Consider the following 20,287-nt stretch of genomic DNA (forward strand, 5'->3'; position numbering starts at 1 on the left):
TAGAAAATTATTAATGCTTTGTAAGCCTAGCCTACTATATTCAAAATATTGATTAGAAAGCTAAAACTAAATAAAATATGCAAATATTCGAAATAATAAAAAAAATTACAATAAATTAGTAAAAATGATAATGACATGTAAACAACAATACTAATAACAACAAAACAAATAACTCCAAAGGATATCAACTCATGCATGAAGAAAGAACGAGATACTAACATAACTCTCGGCGATAAACTGAGAGGTTTTTTAAAAATCCTTGACAATTATTTTAAAATTGTGATTCATAAAAAGAAAAAAAATCTTTCTGGCTCTTAGATGAGGCTGTACCCAGAGTGCTGTGCGCGGTAGCGTTGCGCGAGGCCTGGGAGCTAGCCTGGCCGGGCGTGTCAAAGTTGACGGCGCTCTCTGTTGCTGTTACAAAGTTTGCAGCTTTCACCCTCGCCAAAAAGAAACTTTTTATTTGGGTGTACAACGGGGGTTTTTTCCCTCGTTTTGGCGTCGCACTTTTGTGCGATGGGGTGTTTTAGAAACAGCCTAACCGAAGAGGAGAGAGAAAACACGAAGAAACAGAAAACAACGAACAAAAAAATTGAAAGGCAATTGAAGGAGGATAAGATTGCATACCGTGCGACTCATCGTCTTCTACTGCTTGGTAATTCTACCGATCTCACTGGAGGTTTCTTTCGGCTTTTACCTGCTATTTGTGTGGTCTGATCTTAAGGGTAATACCTTATTTTTGTCGTGTTAAGGTGCTGGCGAGTCAGGGAAAAGTACAATCGTCAAGCAAATGAGAATTCTGCACGATGTCCACGGCTTTACAGAACTGTGAGTGCTTGTCGAGTTTGCGATTGAGCGAACTATTGTTACCTTCGCTTCGTGCGAACAGCCGCGAAATTCTACATTATAACACCACACAACGCTACAGGGATGATTCATCGACCTAATACTTCTATTTGCTTCGTTTCTCGCAGGGAAAAGAGGCAAAAAATAGAGGATATCAAGAAGAACATTAGAGATGCAATATTGGTAAGACTAACCTATTTACTCGTCTCCCACCCACATTTCAAACGCTCTTCGCTCGTAGATATCTCTTGTGTTCGCTTATTTTCGCTTCTAACGTCTTTCAATGTATTCTTCGTTGGTATGTAGACCATTACTGGCGCTATGAGCACTCTCACGCCGCCAGTAAAGCTTGCAAATCCAAACAACCAGTTTCGCTTGGATTATGTCCATGAAGTCGCTACGGCTCCAGATTTCGACTATCCGCCGGTAAGAAGGATTGTTTGATATTTTTATGCCCTGTAGTTTGATTTCGAGTTGGGTTGTTCGTGTGATTTGTCTTGTGTTTAATCTATAGTCGGCCTAACCAACACCGAAATCCTATTTCGTAGCTTTATATAGCGTAATTATGAAGGTATGGTTTGAAAGCCAAGCGAACGCTGCACAGAACAAACAAAATACAGTGTTTCTGCGTTCTGGCGATGTGGCCTCGAATTCTTACTAATTCCCGCTTATTCGGGGCTTGTTTTGTAGGAATTTTACGAGCATACTAAGATCCTATGGCAAGACGCTGGTGTATTGGAGTGCTACGAGAGATCCAACGAATACCAGCTCATCGACTGTGCTCAGTAGTAAGTTTTTCTTGTTATTTAGTCTGTTGGGTCTTTTTCTCGGGCCAAATCCACAAGGACACCTTAATTTCGCTCTCTAATCGTCAGCTTGGGACAAAAGCGTGCTTTCGTTCGATTGTCGATCGAAGATTCTCATGTTTTGCGAGAAGAGAGCGAAGTAACTAGGTGAACGTGTTCGATGGAAGACCTCTGTATGTTTACAAATTAAGTTAGCCGGGCGAGAGATCACAAGAACTAGTATTTTGTACGACTATTGCCGGTACTAAGCTGGCTTGTCGATGTCATGGTTATTGTTATATACCCCTTCTACTGAATACTCTAATATTTTGGTTAAACCGGCTTCAAACCGTCGTTCTATAACGCTTTGCTGTTGAGCATGTCACGCTTCGCGTAGGGAAGCCGTATCCTCACTATTCGTTGTATGTTATGGCCGTGGCTCGCGTTTCTAGCCCCCAAAACGAATCGACTCAGCCCTTAAAAAAAGACGCTAAATCGATCAAAATGGACGAATAGTCCTCGCAGTGGCTTTTAATACCGAACACACTCACTGTATTTGTGAAATGAGACCAAATCGCCAGGAGTGTGAATAAATGTTTCGCCCGGGGTCGAGCCGAGACCGACTAGCGAGCAATTTGATAACACTCAAGCCAGAACTCGGCTCCATACACTTTCTCAATTCACCAAAAACTATCACTCCTGCCTGGTTGCGGTGTCTAAACCATGCCAGTGTAGTTGAAAGCAGTATTTTTACTAGGAGAAGTGCCGGTTGTGGGAGCGAAGTTTAAATGGTCGCTTGGGCAATTTTGATTATTGTGTTTAGTGTTGGTTTCCATGAGAAGGTTTTACAGTAGGCTGTGTGCGCACGGCTCAGAATTCCTCTCTCCTGTACTCGGTATTTCTCGCGTAATTTATCTCCCCAAAACAACAGAATTGTCATATTCAAATCGCCAATAATCTGTGGCTGGTATGTTTTTGGTTCTTGTTTGGTAATTCCTAAGCTGTGAGTGCGTTTATGTGAATGTAGTGTGCGTGTGTGTGCGGTTATAAATACGACTGCAACCCATTCGACTGCCGCTACCAACTTACTGCACTTTGGCAAGCGCCAAGCGCACTTTCCCTACATTCACAGACATACCTAGTTCATGTTTAGCAAGGCGAATGAAAGGCAGAAAATCTCAACGTCTAACATTTAGTTTCTGTTCTGCAGTGTGATACATAGGCTAGTGAAATAGTAATGGCCACATTTGTGAATTTGAACTGTATTCTGTGTTAAAAAAATCTCATGAAGGAAATTGACTTTACTTTTAAAAGAAAACTATCCAGACAATTTCTATTAATGTTTTTTTTAATGTCCAACGTTGTTTTTATTTCTTGTACCCAAATGTATTATGGTGGCACAAAATATTCTGATTTCTAAAATTAAAATATCTGTAGATTTCTGAAATTCCATATAAATACCAGGTTTTTCCTACTCAAAACTCGCTGTATTTTTTGCTTGATAGTTTTTTTGGTACTGTATATTATAATCATAGAATATATTAAGGTCTTTCCTGCCTAAAAATTCAAAATCACAAAAAGAGTGGATTATGTGATGTTGTGATAAATTTGTTAGAATAGGCACAAGATTTTAACATCATTGCCTAGTTACACAGGAAAACAAAAACAAAAAGAGGACTATGTAGTATGTGCTCTTACATGATTATTGCCCATCTCACAAGTTCTGACAATTTAATGTCCAAATATGTATGCATGAAATATGCATTTCTTTTCGAAAAAGGAAAACATTGATTCATAGTTGGAAGAAAATTAAAAAGACTAAAGTTGTCCAACATTAAAGATCAGACATTTCAATTTTCAACATAATATAGAAAAAACTTCTAGAATTCACAAGGTAATGTGCAGTATTAGGAGAGGACTACTCAGTTTTTTCTTCATCCCATGCGAGGTAATCCATGGGGGAGGCATCAGGGGTAATTAGCCAATGTGTAGCCTAAACTATAACTTACTCAACCGGTAGGTTATATTTGATGAGACAAAGTTTGTCTGCTCATTGTTGAGAAATAAGGACATTAAATGCTACTTGGAAAGAAATGTACTCTATTTCAAAACCATGAGATTGAATTGTACATCACAAGGGGTGTTTCTATGTAACATCACAAGGGGTGTTTCTATGTCACATCACAAGGGGTGTTTCTATGTCATATAACAGGGGTGTTTCTATATCTCATCACAAGGGGTGTTTCTATGTCATATGACAAGGGGTGTTTCTATGTCACATCACAGGGGGTGTTTCTATGTCACATCACAGGGGGTGTTTCTATGTCATATGACAAGGGGTGTTTCTATATCTCATCACAAGGGGTGTTTCTATGTCATATGACAAGGGGTGTTTCTATATCTCATCACAAGGGGTGTTTCTATGTCATATGACAAGGGGTGTTTCTATGTCACATCATAAGGGGTGTTTCTATGCTACATCATAAGGGGTGTTTCTATGTCACATCACAAGGGGTGTTTCTATGTCATATAACAGGGGTGTTTCTATATCTCATCACAAGGGGTGTTTCTATGTCACATCGCAAGGGGTGTTTCTATGTCAGATTATAAGGGGTGTTTCTATGTCACATCACAAGGGGTGTTTCCATGTCACGTCACAAGGGGTGTTTTCATGTCACGTTACAAGGGGTGTTTCTATGTCACATCACAAGGGGTGTTTCTATCTCACATCACAAGGGGTGTTTCTATGTCACATCATAAGGGGTGTTTCTATGTCACATCACAAGGGGTGTTTCTATCTCACATCACAAGGGGTGTTTCTATGTCACATCATAAGGGGTGTTTCTATGTCACATCACAAGGGGTGTTTCTATCTCACATCACAAGGGGTGTTTCTATGTCACATCATAAGGGGTGTTTCTATGTCACATCACAAGGGGTGTTTCTATGTCACATCACAAGGGGTGTTTCTATGTATATAGGATGTCTTGTAAGGGGTGTCTCTGACTGAAATCAGTTTTTCGTGTCAATTTCACAAATTGCATCTCAGACATGCCTAAATACCATCTTAAAATAAGTTCAAGAGCTGCTTGACAAGCCTCCCATTCTGATCTTTTGCTCAAATTATCACTTTTAACGACCCTTTTAGCCTCTTTTGTCATTGATCCTTGTTGGATTCTTGTTCCCTATTATAATTTGCTTTTAGAACAAAACGCCTTGAGTTGATTTTTTTTTTTTTAATTGTTTTGTGACGAAATGTAATTTTAAAAGCTTCCCTATAAACATCTGTTTTGGTTGGTAGGAAAGAGTTGTGAAAAGTATTCTGATTGGTTAGGTTCACAGTGAGTCATGAATGAGTGACGCCCGGCCCAAAAAAAAGGGCAAAATTTTGAAAGAAAATTCTTAGAGAAAGTTAAAATTCATTTTGCTTTTTTGAAAGTGAGATGCAACTTGGTTGCCCGCACGACAATAACTTGCTAAGGTTTGAAGAAAAAATTTCAATAAGAAAAAAAATTCATGTGTAGAAAACACAGGGATAAAGGGGTTACTATGAATGATCTAAAGAACACCCCTATCTAATAAACACACTCCAAAGCCTACAAGTTTGTATTGAACGCCCTCTAACAATCGCCCCTATCAATTAAACACCCTGCTCTGCTCTATTCCAGCTTAAAAACGAATGACATAGGATTTCTTGTAGTATAAATCCAATTTAATTGCCTTCTTGCTTAATCAATGTGTAAGCCAGTAGCATCTTGCTCAATGTCAATGCTCTATCAATTTTGTGTGACAAAGTTATTCTTGTCTGGTATCTTCTTGTATAAGCAACAGCATTTGGGTCATATTGTTTGCCTCGGCCTGCTTATTCTTTTTGAAAATTAGCGAAGAGCCAGGCAAAGATTGTGACCTCACATTTCCAATTCTAATCCAATTCTAATCAGAGTGGGTGTTGCTATGGTGGGATACTAGTTGGTATCCAGTTTACCAGTTTTATGTACCAGTTCTATACATTCTATGAAACAATCTTCAAGCAAAAGTAATAACAGTACTAACACTAAATACTTTTGCTTGTCATCAGCTTTCTAGATCGGGTGGACACAATCCAGCAACAAGATTACCTACCAACAGAGCAGGTACTAGTCTTACTAGCCCTACCACTCTACATCAATACACATTTTCTTATTACCCCCTATACACTTGCTTGTATGACACACGTCTTCACTATACACTTGCTTGTATGACACACATATTTCCCCTATACACTTGCCTGTATGACACACATATCTTCCCTATACACTTGCCTGTATGACACACATATCTTCCCTATACACTTGCCGGTATGACACATTTCTCCTCTATACACTTGCCTGTATGACACACATATCTCCCCTATACACTTGCCTGTATGACACACATATCTTCCCTATACACTTGCCTGTATGACACACATATCTCCCCTATACACTTGCCTGTATGACACACATATCTCCCCTATACACTTGCCTGTATGACACACATGTCTCCCCTATACACTTGCCTGTATGACACACATGTCTCCCCTATACACTTGCCTGTATGACACACATGTCTCCCCTATACACTTGCCTGTATTACACACATGTCTCCCCTATACACTTGCCTGTATGACACACATAACTCCCCTATACACTTGCCTGTATGACACACATGTCTCCCCTATACACTTGCCTGTATGACACACATGTCTCCCCTATACACTTGCCTGTATGACACATGTCTCCCCTATACACTTGCCTGTATTACACACATGTCTCCCCTATACACTTGCCTGTATGACACACATGTCTCCCCTATACACTTGCCTGTATGACACACATGTCTCCCCTATACACTTGCCTGTATGACACATGTCTCCCCTATACACTTGCCTGTATTACACACATGTCTTCCCTATACACTTGCCTGTATGACACACATGTCTCCCCTATACACTTGCCTGTATGACACACATGTCTCCCCTATACTCTTGCCTGTATGACACACATATCTCCCCTATACACTTGCCTGTATGACACACATGTCTCCCCTATACACTTGCCTGTATGACACACATGTCTCCCCTATACACTTGCCTGTATGACACACATATCTCCCCTATACACTTGCCTGTATGACACACATGTCTCCCCTATACTCTTGCCTGTATGACACACATATCTCCCCTATACACTTGCCTGTATGACACACATGTCTCCCCTATACACTTGCCTGTATGACACACATGTCTTCCCTATACACTTGCCTGTATGACACACATGTCTCCCCTATACACTTGCCTGTATTACACACATATCTCCCCTATACACTTGCCTGTATGACACACATGTCTCCCCTATACACTTGCCTGTATGACACATTTCTCCCCTATACACTTGCCTGTATGACACACATGTCTTCCCTATACACTTGCCTGTATGACACACATGTCTCCCCTATACACTTGCCTGTATTACACACATATCTCCCCTATACACTTGCCTGTATGACACACATGTCTCCCCTATACACTTGCCTGTATGACACATTTCTCCCCTATACACTTGCCTGTATGACACACATGTTTTCCCTATACACTTGCCTGTATGACACACATGTCTCCCCTATACACTTGCCTGTATGACACAGGTCTCCCCTGTACACTTGCCTGTATTACACACATGTCTCCCCTATACACTTGCCTGTATGACTCACATGTCTTCCCTATACACTTGCCTGTATGACACACATGTCTCCCCTATACACTTGCCTGTATGACACACATGTCTTCCCTATACACTTGCCTGTATGACACACATATCTTCCCTATACACTTGCCTGTATGACACACATGTCTCCCCTATACACTTGCCTGTATGACACACATGTCTCCCCTATACACTTGCCTGTATGACACACATGTCTCCCCTATACACTTGCCTGTATGACACACGTCTCCCCTATACACTTGCATGTATGACACACATTTCTCCCCTATACACTTGCCTGTATGACACACATATCTTCCCTATAGACTTGCATGTATGACACACATGTCTCCCCTATACACTTGCCTGTATGACACACATGTCTCCCCTATACACTTGCCTGTATGACACACATATCTCCCCTATACACTTGCCTGTATGACACACATGTCTCCCCTTTACTCTTGCCTGTATGACACACATGTCTTCCCTATACACTTGCCTGTATGACACACATGTCTCCCCTATACACTTGCCTGTATGACACATATCTCCCCTATACACTTGCCTGTATGACACACATGTCTCCCCTATACACTTGCCTCTATGACACACATGTCTCCCCTATACACTTGCCTGTATGACACACATGTCTCCCCTATACACTTGCCTGTATGACACACATATCTCCCCTATACACTTGCCTGTATGACACACATGTTTCCCCTATACACTTGCCTGTATTACACACATATCTCCCCTATACACTTGCCTCTATGACACACATTTCTCCCCTATACACTTGCCTGTATGACACACATGTCTCCCCTATACACTTGCCTGTATGACACACATGTCTCCCCTATACTCTTGCCTGTATGACACACATGTCTCCCCTATACACTTGCCTCTATGACACACATTTCTCCCCTATACACTTGCCTGTATGACACACATGTCTCCCCTATACACTTGCCTGTATGACACACATGTTTCCCCTATACACTTGCCTGTATGACACACATGTCTCCCCTATACACTTGCCTCTATGACACACATTTCTCCCCTATACACTTGCCTGTATGACACACATGTCTCCCCTATACACTTGCCTGTATGACACACATGTCTCCCCTATACTCTTGCCTGTATGACACACATGTCTCCCCTATACACTTGCCTGTATGACACATTTCTCCCCTATACTCTTGCCTGTATGACACACATGTCTTCCCTATACACTTGCCTGTATGACACACATATCTTCCCTATACACTTGCCTGTATGGCACACATATCTCCCCTATACACTTGCCTGTATGACACACATATCTTCCCTATACACTTGCCTGTATGGCACACATATCTCCCCTATACACTTGCCTGTATTACACACATGTCTTCCCTATACACTTGCCTGTATTACACACATGTCTTCCCTATACACTTGCCTGTATGACACACATGTCTCCCCTATACACTTGCCTGTATGGCACACATGTCTCCCCTATACACTTGCCTGTATTACACACATATCTCCCCTATACACTTGCCTGTATGACACACATGTCTCCCCTATACACTTGCCTGTATGACACACATATCTTCCCTATACACTTGCCTGTATGACACACATATCTTCCCTATACACTTGCCGGTATGACACATTTCTCCCCTATACACTTGCCTGTATGACACACATATCTCCCCTATACACTTGCCTGTATGACACACATATCTTCCCTATACACTTGCCTGTATGACACACATATCTCCCCTATACACTTGCCTGTATGACACACATATCTCCCCTATACACTTGCCTGTATGACACACATGTCTCCCCTATACACTTGCCTGTATTACACACATGTCTCCCCTATACACTTGCCTGTATGACACACATGTCTCCCCTATACACTTGCCTGTATGACACATGTCTCCCCTATACACTTGCCTCTATGACACACATGTCTCCCCTATACACTTGCCTGTATGACACACATGTCTCCCCTATACACTTGCCTGTATGACACACATATCTCCCCTATACACTTGCCTGTATGACACACATGTCTCCCCTATACTCTTGCCTGTATGACACACATGTCTCCCCTATACACTTGCCTGTATGACACATTTCTCCCCTATACTCTTGCCTGTATGACACACATGTCTTCCCTATACACTTGCCTGTATGACACACATATCTTCCCTATACAATTGCCTGTATGGCACACATATCTCCCCTATACACTTGCCTGTATTACACACATGTCTCCCCTATACACTTGCCTGTATGACACACATGTCTTCCCTATACACTTGCCTGTATGACACACATGTCTCCCCTATACACTTGCCTGTATGACACATTTCTCCCCTATACTCTTGCCTGTATGACACACATGTCTTCCCTATACACTTGCCTGTATGACACACATATCTTCCCTATACAATTGCCTGTATGGCACACATATCTCCCCTATACACTTGCCTGTATTACACACATGTCTCCCCTATACACTTGCCTGTATGACACACATGTCTTCCCTATACACTTGCCTGTATGACACACATGTCTCCCCTATACACTTGCCTGTATGACACACATGTCTCCCCTATACACTTGCCTGTATGACACACATGTCTCCCCTATACACTTGCTTGTATGACACACATGTCTCCCCTATACACTCGCCTGTATGACACACACGTCTCCCCTATACACTTGCCTGTATGACACACATGTCTTCCTGTACACTCGCCTGTATGACACACACGTCTCCCCTATACACTTGCCTGTATGACACACATGTCTTCCCTATACACTTGCCTGTATGACACACATATCTCCCCTATACACTTGCCTGTATGACACACATGTCTCCCCTATACACTTGCCTGTATGACACACATATCTCCCCTATACACTTGCCTGTATTACACACATGTCTCCCCTATACACTTGCCTGTATGACACACATGTCTTCCCTATACACTTGCCTGTATGACTCACATGTCTCCCCTATACACTTGCCTGTATGACTCACATGTCTCCCCTATACACTTGCCTGTATGACACACATGTCTTCCCTATACACTTGCCTGTATGACACACATGTCTCCCCTATACACTTGCCTGTATGACGCACATGTCTCCCCTATACACTTGCCTGTATGACGCACATGTCTCCCCTATACACTTGCCTGTATGACACACATGTCTCCCCTATACACTTGCCTGTATGACACACATGTTTCCCCTGTACACTTGCCTGTATGACGCACATGTCTCCCCTATACACTTGCCTGTATGACGCACATGTCTCCCCTATACACTTGCCTGTATGACACACATGTCTCCCCTATACACTTGCCTGTATGACACACATGTTTCCCCTGTACACTTGCCTGTATGACACACATGTCTCCCCTATACAATTGCCTGTATGACACACATGTCTTCCTGTACACTCGCCTTTATGACATGCTTTATACACTATGTATGTACGATATATGTGTTACTTATCCATATTATGTCTCACTTTCGCATGTGTGTTGCTTATTTATGTTTCTCTCTTTGTGTTCCAGGACCTGCTAAGATGTCGTGTATTGACATCAGGGATTATAGAAACAAGATTTGAAGTTGACAGAGTGAAGTTTCAGTGAGTAAACAACAACCTTATAGAAATTTACTCAGGGTGGGGTGGGTTGTTGTGGGGTTGGCTGCTTGATAAACTTGGAGGTTGGCGTGATTGTTTGACGGAATAAAATTTTATTTTAATAGCATGTTTGATGTGGGAGGCCAAAGAGATGAAAGAAGGAAATGGATACAGTGCTTTAATGGTATGTACAAATGTAGTTAAGCTGTTTTTTAAGTTCTTAAAAATGCAAATATTACCACTACAGAACATCCTTTAGTTTTCTATTGCCTTAAAAAGAACGTGACACAAAATTCTCTTTTGCTTATTTTTACAAATTGACGAGTTAGTATAGTAGCGTTATATCCCAACAATAATTCCTCCAATTTTCGATACTTGATTTAAACGGAAACCTGATTTTTTAACCTTTTAAAATGATCAATTTTGGCAAATTTTCGCATAAAACCGGCGACATCTAATAATATATCTAATTTGCAAATTACTTGTGACGTCAAGAGTTGTACAAGTGGGTGATGAACATTAGACATTCCCATACAAAATAGGACGCTCCCACCCAAAATACACATATAATTGATCGTGGAGCCCGAATCTTCCCCAGAAAATAGCTGAGTGTAACCTGAGCAAGGTATCCAAATGGAATCTTGCAGCAATTGGAGTAGTGATTTTTATTAATATTTTTTATAAGCTTTTGAACACAATTTGTGCACGAATCACCCAACGTTTCGGCAAAAGTCACTCGATCACAATTGTGATCAAAGCAATAAGATATACGCTGGAAATAATTGCGAAACGATGTTACAAGGCAAAAGTAATGCATCTATATTTCCGCAAAGCAGAATGCATATTTTGAAAGCGTTTATGCTTTCAAATAATACAGAGAAAAACATGTTTATAATTTGTTATGTCCAATTTATTGCGATTTGTCACAAGAACAAAACATGCTCTTAGAAAAACATTTTTATGCACTAAACAATGCACTAAATAATAAAACCTATAGATTACAAGGGAAGCAAGCTATAAATCATCTACACAAAGAGATAAAAACGTCAAAATATCAAACTCAAAGAGAAACGACTGGAAATCTAGAATCTAAAAAGTAGGTTGAGATGCAAGGACTAAAACTCATCAGTGAGTGAACGGCAAAAAAAAAACTCGGAAAAAAAAAACAAGCCAAAATAATCCGGTTGAAATTCATCTGCTTGAATGAACCGATCGACTCGAACTGGTAAACACTCCAGAGATGTTTTACATTCCATTTACTTCAAGGTTTCAATTAAACCCCTATCTTAGTGATAAAAAAAGTTGTTCTTGGATCCATTGTTTGAACATTGTAATCATCTTTCTTTACCAAGTCTTGAAAAGCGAGGAAATAAAAAAAATACAAGAGATATGCTTGCCTCATCTTTACAAATTTACAGTGTCTTAAGCCAAGTTCGACTGGAACCCCATCAAGTGTGTACAACTCTTGATGTCAGCCAATCAAAAAAAAGTCGCCAAGACAAGACATTTTCAAAACACGATTACAAATATTCCTATAATCAAAACGCGCAAAGGCATTTTTAAAACCAAACATCGATATCTATATTTTGTTATAAAAGCTTATGTATTTTTCGTGTCATGGTCTCTTTAAGCCTCTCCAACTGCCCTTTAGTTGGCTATTGCCCTAGATCTGTCCTTTAGTTGGCTATTGCCCTAGGCCTGTCCTTTAGTTGGCTATTGCCTTAGGCCTGTCCTTTAGTTGGCTATTGCCCTAGGCCTGTCCTTTAGTTGGCTATTGCCCTAGGCCTGTCCTTTAGTTGGCTATTGCCCTAGGCCTGTCCTTTAGTTGGCTATTGCCTTAGGCCTGTCCTTTAGTTGGCTATTGCCCTAGGCCTGTCCTTTAGTTGGCTATTGCCCTAGATCTGTCCTTTAGCTGGCTATTGCCCTAGGCCTGTCCTTTAGCTGGCTATTGCCCTAGGCCTGTCCTTTAGCTGGCTATTGCCTTAGGCCTGTCCTTTAGCTGGCTATTGCCCTAGATCTGTCCTTTAGCTGGCTATTGCCCTAGGCCTGTCCTTTAGCTGGCTATTGCCTTAGGCCTGTCCTTTAGTTGGCTATTGCCTTAGGCCTGTCCTTTAGCTGGCTATTGCCCTAGGCCTGTCCTTTAGCTGGCTATTGCCCTAGATCTGTCCTTTAGTTGGCTATTGCCCTAGATCTGTCCTTTAGCTGGCTATTGCCCTAGATCTGTCTTTTAGTTGGCTATTGCCCTAGGCCTGTCCTTTAGTTGGCTATTGCCCTAGGCCTGTCCTTTAGCTGGCTATTGCCTTAGACCTGCCCTTTAGCTGGCTATTGCCCTAGATCTGTCCTTTAGCTGGCTATTGCCTTAGGCCTGTCCTTTAGCTGGCTATTGCCCTAGATCTGTCCTTTAGTTAGCTATCGCCTTAGGCCTGTCCTTTAGTTGGCTATTGCCTTAGGCCTGTCCTTTAGTTGGCTATTGCCCTAGATCTGTCCTTTAGCTGGCTATTGCCCTAGATCTGTCCTTTAGTTAGCTATCGCCTTAGGCCTGTCCTTTAGTTGGCTATTGCCCTAGATCTGTCCTTTAGCTGGCTATTGCCCTAGATCTGTCCTTTAGTTGGCTATTGCCCTAGGCCTGTCCTTTAGTTGGCTATTGCCCTAGGCCTGTCCTTTAGTTGGCTATTGCCCTAGGCCTGTCCTTTAGCTGGCTATTGCCCTAGATCTGTCCTTTAGCTGGCTATTGCCCTAGATCTGTCCTTTAGTTAGCTATCGCCTTAGGCCTGTCCTTTAGCTGGCTATTGCCCTAGGCCTGTCCTTTAGCTGGCTATTGCCCTAGGCCTGTCCTTTAGTTGGCTATTGCCCTAGATCTGTCCTTTAGCTGGCTATTGCCTTAGGCCTGTCTCTTGATTGGCTATATTTTCCTAATGTTTCAGTGACATTTTAGTCATGGCTATTTTAAAAAAAAATTAACCCTAACCTATTTTTGGTCATTTTGTTTTCAGATGTTACAGCTATAATATTTGTGGTTGCGTGCAGTAGTTACAATTTGGTACTCAGAGAAGATGCTAGCCAGGTAAATAGTTTAAGGTTGTCTTTTTTACGTAAATATACACCTGCAAACACTATTTTTGTAAACTAGCATTATTGATGTTTTGTTTCATGCCAATAAAACCTGCACAGCTTGATAAAGGTAAAGCATAGATATATATTGATTAGTGCCAATTAATGGTATTCTACATCTACTATGTCGTTCAGTTTTACATTTTTTCGAAGTTTAGAAAACACTGGATTATGCAGGATTTTGAAATATTTAAAAAAAAGCTATATAAATTGATTAATGACAAAAGATTCTGAAGCTCTGTGATCAAACCTTTGATAGCAAAATATTTTCCTAGTTACTTTCCTATGTAGGGAGGAAAATAATTTAAAAATGCTTCCTAATACTTTTCCATGTCTAATGAAAAAGGCTTTCTAGTACTTTTTAATGTCCAATGAGAATTTTTCAAGTCCTGCGGTATTTTAATAAAGCAAGGTAATGTGAAAAAGATGTAAAAAATGAAAATGGCTGAACACTGAGCTATCTACTATACAGCACCTTACAAGTAGATTAGCCATGTTGCTATCATTTGGTGTATGACTTAGTATTGATTGGGAAGAGTGCAGAAATAGACATTATGCAACTGACAATTTGTACTGAATTAAATGTTAGAAGAGATTGATAGACGTAGGTAATGCACAATTCCGGTCTGGACCTGTATTTCTGGAGTGAGCTAAAAAAAACATTTACTTGATGTTGACAAACCCTCTTATTATTTTTGCTTATAGAATGAGCATTTTTGATAAATAACGTAAAAAGTACATTAATTAAAAACCCAGACAGTCCTTTTTTTGAAAAAGGTTAATTAAAAACTATGATTGACCCCTGGCCCTTAAGCCAACAAGCTCCTAAACATGTTAAAAATTCTCTTCCAGAATCGGTTGAAAGAGTCACTTGAATTGTTTAAAAGTATTTGGAATAACAGGTAGGGGACGTCACTTCCATGGCCATAATAATAATTGTATCAATTCTATAATAATCATTTTATTATTATTTATTTAAATCATCTTATGCGCTTAATTAGCTCACTTCCCTTTCCATAGTTCCTTGTTTTTAGTAACTAGGACCGCAGTGTCTCTGATTTATATCTTTAGGGGCTATACTCAATGGATTTATATCTTTATGGGCTAAATTCAATATTTTTTAAGGGGTAAAATAAATGATTTATATATTTTAGGGGCTCAAGTCGATAAATTTATATCTTCAGTAACTTTTTAGGGTCTAAAATCAGGGAATTGGTATATTTTTAGGGTCCCAGTGCCAAAATCAGCAAATTTTGTTAATTTATTTAGAGGCCTTTTATAAATGATAAGCACTTTTATATTTTAAACATTTTGCTATTTTTTTCCTAAATTTTTTTAATGCTTCGCTTCAGCCACCTTCAAACTTTGTTTCTTCAGATTCGTGAATAAATGTTTTTTTTTTCCAGATGGCTCAGGACCATCTCTGTAATTTTATTCTTAAACAAGCAAGACTTGTTAAAAGATAAAGTCCGTGCAGGCAAATCAAAGATCGAAGATTACTTCCCTGATTTTGCAAGATACAGAACGCCTCCAGATGGTAAGTGGCACTGTACATCGAAACAGTAGAAATAGTTGCTTCAGTTTGTTCGGAGTGCGCGTGCACGGTATTAAGTATTTCACCCGCGCTTTCTTAGGGAGGCATTGGCCAGCTTTACTTGCCCTAACAGTCGGTAACGCCACGAACACCTCGCTGAAGTGTTGAATGAAAAATACGGGTGTCTGTTATTTTGGTGCAGAGAAGCCTTTCGCAGGGGCTCATTCTTTGTTTGTTTTGTAGCCACGGCAGAGCCGGGAGATGAAGAGGCAGTAACGAGAGCTAAATATTTTATTCGAGACGAATTTCTTGTAAGTATCTCACAGAATTATCTTTTCTTATGTTACTGTACATCCTTACCCTTGATTCACCTCACCACGAATTACGTTAGCGTACACTTCACTTAACCTTTTTCAGGGGCGCATCTAGCTTTTCGCTAAAGGGGGGGGGGGGGTTGGCTCAGTGACAAAGGGGGGAGGTGGTAAAAAAGGGGGGTTTAAACACCCTAAACCCTCCCCCTAGATCCGCTACTGTTTTTCACCTTTCCTTTAAGAGCCCTTTTTAGTCACACCTTTGTTATTGTTTTCATTTAATATTGGAAGGCACACAATGTGTTGAAATCTCAAAATTACCAAATTCAATCGAAACTATCGTACTGGCTACCCAAATCAGCCGATGGAAATGGATGCTTTGCCAGGATGACAAAATGACCGGCTGGCAGAGGTTGTTTAACTCACTTGACCGGTCCATGAATTACTTGACCATGCTTCATCGTACTTTAATTAAATGACCTCAACATACCATGCTACGGTTAGCTCTCACTAAGACGCGAGCGTAAGCGCAACACAAGTGAGAATCGGTAAAACACAAGCGCAAGCGCAAGAAAATCAAGCAGTTGCGTTCTCTTGCGCTTGCGTTCCAGTGAAAATCGATAAATGACGTGCGTCGCGCTTACGTCCAAGTGAGAACCAGCTGTTAATAAGGAATAGAAGCTCTTCAGTTTATCAAGCCCTTGTAATTCATTCCCCAGCGGATCAGTACCGCGAGTGGTGACGGGAAGCATTACTGCTATCCCCACTTCACATGCGCTGTGGATACAGAAAACATAAGACGGGTGTTTAATGACTGCCGGGATATCATTCAGAGAATGCACCTCCGGCAGTACGAACTCCTGTGACGTCATCACCTCCCACCGTCCATCCCCTCAAATGGCGGCCTGTAGTTACTCGCCCTCAATATGCCATTGTCCAGGGCAGTATTCAAGAGTAATGATGGCCTTACTGTACCTCCCGGACACGCCCACTCAGCCGCTGATTAGGAATTTTTCTCATGAATTTCGAGCTCTCGTTGTTGCTTTTTAGATAAAGTATCTCTAATTTATTTCTCTTATGAAGTCAAACAGTCGAAGGACGAAATTCGTTTAGTAGTTCATAGCTAGACCCGACAGGCCATTTAGAGAACGTGGACGCAAAGTGGGCAACTCCGCGCGTGAATTACTGCCTTGGAACATTAGACTGCCTTGGGACCCGTCGCGTTCACCCTAACTATCATTACGGCCCATCTAAAGCACTTGAGCTCTTGTGCCAGACAGGCGTTGAAGGCGCTCTAAAAACGGCCCAATTTGCGCCATGGGCCTGTTTTTAGTATCGTCTTCAACCAACACCTCCAACAATCTTTATGTTTGTTCTTGGTGGGGTCGAATACTTTCGTCAGGTTTCGTTGGACCGTCTTTCGCGTTTCCTGTCGCTAAACATTTCAATGAATTCTTGCGTTAGCAACAATAGAATAAATAGTTATCATTTACTTCTTATATGGCATGTGTGACGTCACAATGGCCTGTGTGGGCCGCGAAGGGTGACGAGGATCTTTGGCTCCCGTGATCCTTTTCGACCCCATTTTGCCGGAAACGATTTTTTGAAAATCGGCAAAAGTTAACAGGCATTTGCAACAGAAGAAAATGGCTTGTGATTGGTGCGCGTGTGCTCAGTCTGACACTTGATTGGTTAAAAGTATTTGCACGTGACCGGTGATTGTTTTCGTGAGATGTCTAAATTGGAGCCGCGCAACCGTCACGGCTTATTATAAAGTATTAACGATATTATAACAAACAAGAGAGAATAGAAGAATTTAATGTCAAGTAGATGTTCCCATGGAATTTTCTGAATATTTTTAACCTGTCGTTACTGTCACTTCGGTCACGAATGCGCCAGGTAGCCATGGAAACCAGTGACGTCACACTGCTACTGCCTCATATCATTGCCTTGATTACTGCCCTTTGGAAGTGTGAATAAGTACATACGATATAATTAGATTTATATTATAAACATGAAAGGACATTTTAACTCGATTAGTGATAGCAAATCAATGGTTAGCCTAGGTCATCGTCCAACTTCGGTGGATTCTCCGAACAGCTTCGTTTGATCGAGATTTTTTGGCCATTTAAGGCCGTTCTTCAGAGACGAAAAATCCTTTCCTGGAGTTTGGTTTGTAGTTCCTAAAGAAACCCCTTCCCTGTCATGTTTAAATGCCTAAAAAAATCAAAATACTAAGACGAATGTACAAAGCCTGGCCAATTTCTTGTCGTAGTCGTCGTGTTAATAGTGTAGAGAAAGTAGTTATGTGTTTTGTGGTAGTTTAGAAATGGTACCTAGTAGAAAACAAAGTAGCGGAAGAATCATGAACAAAGCCTGACACATTAGGTCAACCAGTCTCCCTTCTCCTTTGAGGCGCGTCGTCGATGGAAAGGCCTCTAGGAACTCCAACAAATGTATATTGGTAATAAACATCTTCTAATTTTTGGGAAAGCGAAGCGGACCTTCGGGATATTCGCTCACTGTCCACCCTTCCAATAGAAAGCACGTGTCTTTCACGTGTCTCTGTGATTAATAAATACTAACGTAAGGCTTCAACTCTCAACTGTCATATTAAGTTTTATGTCAAAAATAAACATTACTCCGTACTGCTGTGTGGTGGTGATGATGATGAACATTACTCTGTATTGATGGTGATGATGAACATTACTCCGTGGTGATGATGTTAAACATTACTCCGTAGTGATGGTGATGATGTTAAACATTACTCCGTAGTGATGATGATGAACATTACTCCGTAGTGATGATGATGAAACTTACTCCGTAGTGATGGTGATGATGTTAAACATTACTCCGTAGTTATGATGACGAACATCACTCCGTAGTGATGATGATGAACATTACTCCGTAGTGATGATAATGTTAAACATTACTCCGTAGTGATGGTGATGAACATTACTCCGTAGTGATGATTATGATGAATATTACTCCGTAGTGATGGTGATGGTGATGAACATTACTCCGTAGTGATGATTATGATGAACATTACTCCGTAGTGATGATGATGGTGATGAACATTACTCCGTAGTGATGATGATGGTGATGAACATTACTCCGTAGTGATGATTATGATGAACATTACTCCGTAGTGATGATGATGGTGATGAACATTACTCCGTAGTGATGATTATGATGAACATTACTCCGTAGTGATGATGATGGTGATGAACATTACTCCGTAGTGATCGTGATGAACATTACTCCGTAGTGATGATGATGAACATTACTCCGTAGTGATGGTGATGATGAACATTACTCCGTAGTGATGATGATGATGAACATTACTCCGTAGTGATTATGATGAACATTACTCCGTAGTGATGATGATGGTGAACATTACTCCGTAGTGATGATGATGATAAACATTACTCCGTAGTGATGGTGATGATGAACATTACTCCGTAGTGATGATGATGATGAACATTACTCCGTAGTGATGATGACGATGATGAACATTACTCCGTAGTGATGATGATGAACATATTCCGTAGTGATGGTGATGAACATTACTCCGTAGTGATGATGATGATGAACATTACTCCGTAGTGATGGTGATGAACATTACTCCGTAGTGATGATGATGATGAACATTACTCCGTAGTGATGATTATGATGAACATTACTCCGTAGTGATGGTGATGATGAACATTACTCCGTAGTGATGGTGATGAACATTACTCCATGGTGATGGTGATGATGAACATTACTCCGTAGTGATGGTGATGATGAACATTACTCCGTAGTGATGGTGATGATGAACATTACTCCGTAGTGATGGTGATGATGAACATTACTCCGTAGTGATGGTGATGATGAACATTACTCCGTAGTGATGGTGATGATGAATATTACTCCATAGTGATGGTGATGATGAACATTACTCCGTAGTGATGGTGATGATGAACATTACTCCGTAGTTATGATGATGAACATTACTCCGTAGTGATGATGATGATGAACATTACTCCGTAGTGGTGGTGATGAACATTACTCCGTAGTGATGGTGATGATGAACATTTCTCCGTAGTGATCGTGATGAACATTACTCCGTAGTGATGATGATGAACATTACTCCGTAGTGATGGTGATGATGAACATTACTCCGTAGTGATGATGATGATGAACATTACTCCGTAGTGATTATGATGAACATTACTCCGTAGTGATGATGATGGTGAACATTACTCCGTAGTGATGATGATGAACATTACTCCGTAGTGATGATAATGATGAACATTACTCCGTAGTGATGA

General features: G+C 40.8%; 1 protein-coding gene across 1 annotated transcript; it reads left to right on the forward strand.

Annotated features, from left to right (window-relative positions):
- Window positions 1-354: 354 nt before the first annotated feature.
- Window positions 355-18,622, forward strand: LOC5521470 (guanine nucleotide-binding protein G(s) subunit alpha). The gene is made up of 13 exons (XM_001641206.3): window positions 355-655; window positions 753-828; window positions 975-1,029; window positions 1,153-1,272; window positions 1,537-1,634; window positions 5,710-5,764; window positions 10,948-11,021; window positions 11,144-11,202; window positions 14,012-14,082; window positions 14,982-15,031; window positions 15,536-15,666; window positions 15,907-15,974; window positions 16,694-18,622. Exons 1-13 carry the CDS (start codon window positions 517-519, stop codon window positions 16,838-16,840), a joined length of 1,143 nt encoding a protein of 380 aa, XP_001641256.1. The 5' UTR covers window positions 355-516; the 3' UTR covers window positions 16,841-18,622.
- The last annotated feature ends 1,665 nt before the right edge of the window (window positions 18,623-20,287 follow it).

The sequence above is a fragment of the Nematostella vectensis genome, chromosome 13, assembly GCF_932526225.1.
Source record: "Nematostella vectensis chromosome 13, jaNemVect1.1, whole genome shotgun sequence".
Classification (NCBI taxonomy): domain Eukaryota; kingdom Metazoa; phylum Cnidaria; class Anthozoa; order Actiniaria; family Edwardsiidae; genus Nematostella; species Nematostella vectensis.

What these genes read in the sequence shown, in the direction of transcription:
- LOC5521470 (XM_001641206.3), top strand. Translation starts at nt 517, where the DNA reads ATGGGGTGTTTTAGAAACAGCCTAACCGAAGAGGAGAGAGAAAACACG. An exon ending in GTTGACAGAGTGAAGTTTCA is followed by an intron (nt 11,022 to 11,143) that starts GTGAGTAAACAA and finishes TTATTTTAATAG; the next exon opens with CATGTTTGATGTGGGAGGCC. An exon ending in TCAGAGAAGATGCTAGCCAG is followed by an intron (nt 14,083 to 14,981) that starts GTAAATAGTTTA and finishes ATTCTCTTCCAG; the next exon opens with AATCGGTTGAAAGAGTCACT.